At 43.4% G+C, this 7,837-nt stretch overlaps 1 protein-coding gene across 1 annotated transcript; it reads right to left on the bottom strand.

The window, feature by feature from the left end:
* Positions 1 to 592: 592 nt before the first annotated feature.
* On the bottom strand, positions 593 to 7,613 carry LOC137801801 (cyclin-dependent kinase-like 5; the record flags this gene model as incomplete). The annotated part of the gene is made up of 6 exons (XM_068599173.1): positions 4,700 to 7,613; positions 4,488 to 4,624; positions 3,612 to 3,732; positions 3,446 to 3,505; positions 2,527 to 2,617; positions 593 to 695 (listed from the first exon to the last, which is right to left on the bottom strand). Coding segments are annotated over exons 1-6 (570 nt in total), but the record flags the coding sequence as incomplete, so codon positions are not given.
* Positions 7,614 to 7,837: the final 224 nt, after the last annotated feature.

Genomic DNA, 7,837 nt, shown 5'->3' with positions numbered 1-7,837 from the left:
AGTGTAGTTAGTATAGTATAATATAGTTAGTATAGAATAGTTAGTATACTATAGTTAGTATTGTGTAGTTACTATAATTAGTATTGTATAGTTAGTATAGTTAGTATAGTATAGTTATTATTGTATAGAGTAATTAGTATAGTATAGTATAGTGAGTATTGTATAGTTAGTATAGTGTGGCACATTCTTGTTTCCAATATCAGAAATGTCCAATATGGCGCTTAAAATGTTGCACAGGACCTAAAGGACGTGTAACCGTCCCTTTAGTCCCTTTAGTGACTCAATGCTCCGCTGGGCTCGCTGTAATGTTTTCTGATGTTGTCTTCTTGCTGAAAGCAAAAGCCAAAGCAAACCAAAATAGCAAAGTCGCCTTATTTTGCTTGTTTGTGTTTGATGTATACGTCCTTCTGGTCCAGGTGTTGGTCTAAAGACCTGCGCGCTCACATGCTTTTGCAACACTCTTCAACCCTCCCTTTAAATTAGTTTTGGGTGTATTTAGTCTGAACGAGAGAACCAAGAAATACTTTTGGGTTAATTTTCCTGTCAGCTCACAGCTACCAGCTAACGGACTGATGAACGTCTCTTTACCAACCTGATCTATCTCGCTCTCCCCTGGAAACAAGGGCTGTCCGTCACTCAGCTCCCCGAGGATACACCCCACCGACCACATGTCCACGGCCTTCCCATAGGGAGCCCTGAGGTGGAGCGAGAGAAGACAATCATGAGCGGTGTGGTGCTGAGGATGATGGTACGAGTGGTCACGCAGAAGCATTGCCTCTGTGTTCCTGGTGGAGACGTGAAGGAGATGGTCATGTCTGAGGGAACGGAGCTGAAGGGTCTGGTTAAGAAATGGCGAGCGATCTGGCAGCAGAGAAGCAGAGGAGTGGCGGTGTTGGAGGGAGAGAGTATTTGAGTGGGCGGCATTCAAACGCTGTCTCAATAAATGTTCCAGGGCTTTTACTAAATCAGGCTACAGCAGTGAGGCTAGATGACGCTCAGTTGTCTCCAAGCTCGAATGGACATTCAATGCAGCAAAAAAGCCTCAAAAAGCAGAAATTATTTCCCGAGGTCTGGTGTGCTTTGGGCACTCCATTTAAAAAGACATTATATAGCTTGCCAGATCTGATGTGTTTTCCTTCTGGTTAGTTTTCTACATTGACTTCATTTCCATATATTTACCTTAAGAAAAAGTCCCTATTTCTAAAGATTGGTAAACAATTATTAAACATTGGATTATCTTATATTCTTACACCATGAAAGCTGATTTGGAGACAGCGGATGTCCCTTCACAGGGACAATATGTTCCATGTGAGTAATATTGAGATGTAGCATACTCTAGCGTGTCAACAACTCATACGTCTCATCCTGGAGAAGCATTAATGTGATCAGCTGCAAAATCACACACATATTCAAAGAGGACACTTTGTAAGTTATGGGAATTGACGGGGTATGATGGGAATATATGCCCAGGCTGTTAGTACCACGTCATAAACAGACATAATCCATTCATCTGTCAAATACAAACATTCATCTGTCAAATACATACAATGTGAAATGTGCCACGTGGTAAGTTAGCAAGCTAGCAAGTTAACTAATGATGAACAACTAATTTGTAAATGTCTGACAAGGAGGAATGAATGAAAATAGATATGAATTCCTAAATTATTCCTCAATTAGCTGCAAGACAAACAAGCGACTTCCCATGTGGTGACAGCTAGCTAGCAACAGCTAGCTGACAAAAACTAGCAGAAGGTGTTAGCCCATTTTAAAGTGTGTACTTTGCTTTTGGCTGATATCTGCTGGTTGATGGTACTATCATAAACCATATGCAATATATCCACTGGAGTAATGTAAGTAGATGAAAGTGGTCTTTGGCTCAGCTGCACACGTGCACTGTGCATGCAGAGGGTTGACGCTTCCTGCTGGAGCATCATGCGCGTGATGGGAGTGCAGCTGAAGCAGTGCACGTTACGATTCACATGGATTTACCCAAAACATGTCATATTTCTCATCCTTCAAACAAGTTCACCAATAAAAAAAGTAGGATTACAACTGATGATACAACTCTGTATTACTGACCTTCATTTCTCTTGGAAATCTACCGGGAACTTTCTGTCCCTTTGCAACCTCGATTTTAACACAATTGACAAAAGAATTCACATTTGTGATTTTTGGTCTGTAACGATGATGAATGCTTCAGTTCATTTCGTATCGTTATAAAACTCACTGTCTTCTCCATCAGTTACTTTCATTCGGCCATGACGAGCTGCTTTTTGTTCTCTTGGCCTCATGTCACCTGACATGAATTATTCTTTGACAGATTTTTAATTTGGGAAAGTGAGAGCACTGCCATCGATAACCTGAACGAGGTACCGGAAAGAGAAAGAGATGGATCTGTGTCCCAAAAACTGAATGAGGTCACTCTCTCATTCTCCTTGTTTCTCTCTCTCTCTCTCTCTCTCTCTCACACACACACACACACACACACACACACACACACACACACACACACACACACAGACTCACCCCAGCAGCAGCTCAGGCGAGCGGTACCACCTCGTAGCCACATACTCAGTGTAATTGGCATCTGTTCCCTCAGACAGGTTACGAGCAAAACCTGCGCCACAGGGAGATGAAATGAACACATCACGGAGAGACTCGTACAGTTTTCAGACATCCAGCTCTGTGGTAAACAAATGGCTAATTAGTAAGAAGAAAGTGCGATCGGCAGTCAAAGCGTTTGGACAGCGACAGCAGCAACATGGCCGCCGTCCCATGTGACCAGACTAATGAGTTAAGTCACTGCAGGCAGGCGGAGGCCAAGCGTTCAGATCGCTGTGCACACTGAGTCCATTTTAAACACAAACACAATAAACAGAATGTCAGCTCGAACACTGAATAACAAACTAATGCCTCAGAGGGATCGTAGGATTAGAAAGAAATATGCAAAGCTAAGAGACCGTGAAGAGCATACCTGTGAGGCTGTGACATTATAAAAAGCTTACAACACAATCTGAGGAAGCATCAGCCAGCATTAAGTGGACTCTCTTGACAGATAACTTTGGTGATTAATTGGCGTATAATAGATCTATTGGCTGCTTTCCAGTGAAAGAATTGATCCTCACAACTCACATGGTGACACATTGATGGTGGGATTTATTTCACGGAGAACCGAGCCCAAGAAACCAAACTGGTAAAACTGAAATTACGAATAAATCTGCAAAAATCCCAGATAATTTGACAGCAGTACGACAAATGTGCACATACGGCAGCCTGTCTGATAAAGCAGTCAAAGCTGATTCAGTCTGTCAAACAAATACTTGGACTTTACAAGCAATTCCCTTTGTTGGACGAGCCCCATTTCTTTTACAGCATCGCACACGTACATCTCAACAATCCAACGTGAATCTGCTGCAGGGAACAGAGGGATGGCACAGAGACTCACCAAAGTCACAGAGCTTCAGGACGTCCTCGGAGCTGATGAGGAGGTTCTCCGGCTTGATGTCTGAAACACAGAACAGACAAAAGGCCCGTTTTAAAACACAGACCAGACTCAGTGACACATTACTGCAGCAGATCCTTAACTATCGAAGTGAAGGTAGAGCGCTCACCTCTGTGCACGATCTCATTGGTGTGGCACCAGTTGATGGCCTTGATGAGCTGGTAGATGTAGCTGCGGACTTTGTCGGGCGGTGCTCCGTTGGGCAGTTCCTCTAAGAGCTCCAGCATGTTCTGCAAACCACAAGACAGCTAGCACGCGGCTGTGTGTACCATCTATTGATTGCATGAGAACGAGTTTCACAATGTGAACGCTATGCTCGATCACGGTGGAGGGGTTCTCCCCTCTTTCCTTCTTTCCTTTTTAACCTTTTGGAAAATCCTACTGCGTCCATTTTAAGTCCCAGCATGCCCCATTCAGTAAATCTTTTGGCATAAAATACGTAATTTTCTTTGATTTTCGGACAGAACAATACAGTTTTTTGACTGAAACTCCTTCCTAACAGGCCAAGACTTTTGTCTTTTTTGTTTTATTATTTATTTTTGTTGCAGATTCTGATTCTTTAGGTCCTAATCTTTACAAAAAGGTGTCTTATTGATGCTCCAGGAGGCTTTTTTGGGAATCTGGCTCATATCATGCTGGATGTTCATAGTTACCATCACAATATCTTTTGAAAGTGATTTTTTCAGGAGACTTTGCTGAACACATACAATAAACACTCGTATTGTGATTAATTTGGTTCCTACGACGACTCGAACGGGGAAAGACAACATCGCTCACGGTCTTCAAGGTGTTGCACCGTGACAGGAGCGGAAGTGACTGTAAGATGGAAACCCTGGCAACGCAGCGGGGAACACCATTATTCACCAGCCCATAGTTCATATGTTGCCATGGTGATGCTTTTCTTTTTGATGCTTAACCAAGCCTCACGGTCCTGAAGCCGCAGCACAGCGTCGGTATGAATGGAAGTGTTTGCACATGCGCTGACCCTCTCCACGTATTCGAAGACCAGGTAGAGTTTGCCCCTCCGGCGGAACGCCTCCTTCAGCTCCACGATGTTGTCCTGCTTCAGCGTCCGCAGCATCTTCAGCTCCCGCAGCGTCGTCTCCTTGACCTCCTCATTTTCTGAGGACATGAAATGAACGGAGGTGAAACCGGTGCTCTTCCTCTCTCCCTCCCTCCCTCCTCTCCCTCACTCACCTTCGCTGTCTTTGAACTTCTTGATGGCCACCAGCTCGTTGGTTTCCTGTGAAGACATGAGGGCGATGTGTTGGGAAGACAAGCTTTGTGAGGGCGGTGGATGGAAACATTCAAACCAGACTGAATAGATGGAAAGTCTTTGGAGAACAAAGGATGAGAAGACAGAGAAACGGTGAAGGTATTTCCTTTGCTGCCCAGGTGAGGCCGTGCTGTGTGTCCAGCTGGATGTTTCTCCACAGGACTCTCACCAGCAGCTCTGCACTTGGTGTGTGTCGTTCATGTTTCCTTCAGCTTCAGCTCGTTGAGCTTGGTGAACTTTACTGGATGCAGATTCAGAGCTTTGCTTCGTTTCAAAGCTGAGCTGCAGCTTGAGACTTCAGGTATGAACTATTAAACAATGACAGAGTTCAGTTTGGGAGCATTTCACAGACACGGCATGAGTTAGTCCAGGATGCTCACAGGGTGACAGCACGTCTTCATTTACTCTTCATCATCAGGAGGTCTGCTGAACGTGCTGGGGGTCGGGCCAAATGCAGCTAACCAGAAGAACGTCATGATTTTACCACTTTCTTTCTTCTTTCTATGTAAATAATACATACTATACTTTCCTATGAGATCCACTTCCTCACCTTCCTCCTGACGCTCCACTTTCTCACCTTCCTCCTGGCGCTCCACTTCCTCACCTTCCTCCTGACGCTCCACTTCCTCACCTTCCTCCTGACGCTCCACTTCCTCACCTTCCTCCTGACGCTCCACTTCCTCACCTTCCTCCTGACGCTCCACTTCCTCACCTTCCTCCTGGCGCTCCACTTCCTCACCTTCTCCTGACGCTTCACTTCCTCACCTTCCTCCTGACGCTCCACTTCCTGCTCTCTTGTGTCTTCTGGAAAGGTTTCACCTGTTATCCCTGCTCACCTAATGTCTCTAATGTCTCTAATGTTTCTAATGTTTCTAATGTTTCTAATGTCTCTAATGTTTCTAATGTCTCTAATGTCTCTAATGTTTCTAATGTTTCTAATGTCTCTAATGTCTCTAATGTCTCTAATGTTTCTAATGTTTCTAATGTCTTTAATGTCTTTAATGTCTCTAATGTTTCTAATGTCTCTCATGTTTCTAATGTCTCTAACGTCTCATGTTTCTAATGTCTCTAATGTCTCTAATGTCTTTAATGTCTCTAATGTCTCTAATGTCTCTAACGTCTCATGTTTCTAATGTCTTTAATGTCTCTAATGTCTCTAATGTTTCTAATGTCTCTAACGTCTCATGTTTCTAATGTCTCTAATGTCTCTAACGTCTCATGTCTCTAATGTCTCTAATGTCTCTAATGTCTCTAATGTCTCTAATGTCTCTAACGTCTCATGTCTCTAATGTCTCTAATGTCTCATGTTTCTAATGTCTCTAATGTCTTTAATGTCTCTAATGTCTCATGTTTCTAATGTCTCTAATGTCTCCAATGTCTCCAATGTCTCTAATGTCTCTAATGTCTCTAATGTCTCATGTTTCTAATGTCTCTAATGTCTCATGTTTCTAATGTCTCTAATGTCTCTAACGTCTCATGTCTCTAATGTCTCTAATGTCTTTAACGTCTCATGTTTCTAATGTCTCTAATGTCTCTAATGTCTATAATGTCTCTAACGTCTCGTGTTTCTAATGTCGCTAATGTCTCTAACGTCTCTAACGTCTCATGTCTCTAATGTCTCTAATGTCTCTAACGTCTCATGTCTCTAATGTCTCTAATGTCTCTAATGTCTCATGTCTCTAATGTCTCTAATGTCGCTAATGTCTCTAATGTCTCTAACGTCTCATGTCTCTAATGTCTCTAATGTCTATAATGTCTCTAATGTCTATAATGTCTCCAACGTCTCATGTTTCTAATGTCTCTAATGTCTATAATGTCTCTAACGTCTCATGTTTCTAATGTCTCTAATGTCTCTAATGTCTCTAACGTCTCTAACGTCTCATGTCTCTAATGTCTCTAATGTCTCTAATGTCTCTAATGTCTCTAACGTCTCATGTCTCTAATGTCTCTAATGTCTCTAATGTCTCATGTCTCTAATGTCTCTAATGTCGCTAATGTCTCTAATGTCTCTAATGTCTCATGTCTCTAATGTCTCTAATGTCGCTAATGTCTCTAATGTCTCTAACGTCTCATGTCTCTAATGTCTCTAATGTCTATAATGTCTCTAATGTCTATAATGTCTCCAACGTCTCATGTTTCTAATGTCTCTAATGTCTCTAATGTCTCTAACGTCTCTAACGTCTCATGTTTCTAATGTCTCTAATGTCTCTAATGTCTCTAGCGGTTAAACCTCAGCTGTCCATGTGGACACCATGTAGATGTGTGTTAGTGTTTCATTCATTTCTAAATGCTGTGTGTAAGCGTTGGAGGCTGAGTGACCACAGCGGTCCGGAGAGAAAGACGGCTCTGTCTCCGTCCTGCTGCGGGACGGAGACAGAGCTGCTGTTGTCCTTTTGTTGAGGCGGCATCAGACCACCGGGCTGGCCTCCGTGTCAGAGTCCAGGCGGCGATGAGCTGCACCGAGGCCGGCGCTGCGCCTCACACCAGCCCATTGTTACCTCCTCTTTACTGAGAGTCAGCTGCAGACACCACACATTCATCCAATGACACATGCCTCATGGCCCTAAACCTTCTCCTGAGAGGAGAGGTAGTTTCCAGTGAAGGGGAGTTGTTCACTGTTTACCAAGCAGAAACCCTCCAACAGGAGACATGTTGAGCTCTGGTAACACCTTCATCACGATGACGACGCTCGCTTGTGTGAAGTCTCTGATTCACCTCTTTGAGCCACCGTCAAGTCAGCACGCCTAAACATAGCTTTGAGCATGCTGATTTTCTGCTGATGACATGAGAAGCCCTGATTGTCACCAGCGAGTAATGAACGACCTCATCAGCCACAACGTGTTCCTGGAGAGTACGTCCCTCATGTAATCCATCTATGACATCATCAACGTCCCTCATGTAATCCATCTATGACATCATCAACATCCCTCATGTAATACATCTATGACATCATCAACGTCCCTCATGTAATACATCTATGACATCATCGACGTCCTCATGTAATACATCTATGACATCATCAACGTCCCTCATGTAATACATCTATGACATCATCAACG

This window comes from Clinocottus analis, unplaced genomic scaffold (assembly GCF_023055335.1).
Source record: "Clinocottus analis isolate CAN_PGR_092001 unplaced genomic scaffold, fCliAna1.0.p SCAF_436, whole genome shotgun sequence".
Classification (NCBI taxonomy): Eukaryota; Metazoa; Chordata; class Actinopteri; order Perciformes; family Cottidae; genus Clinocottus; species Clinocottus analis.
This window is presented reverse-complemented; position numbering and strand designations above follow the sequence as displayed.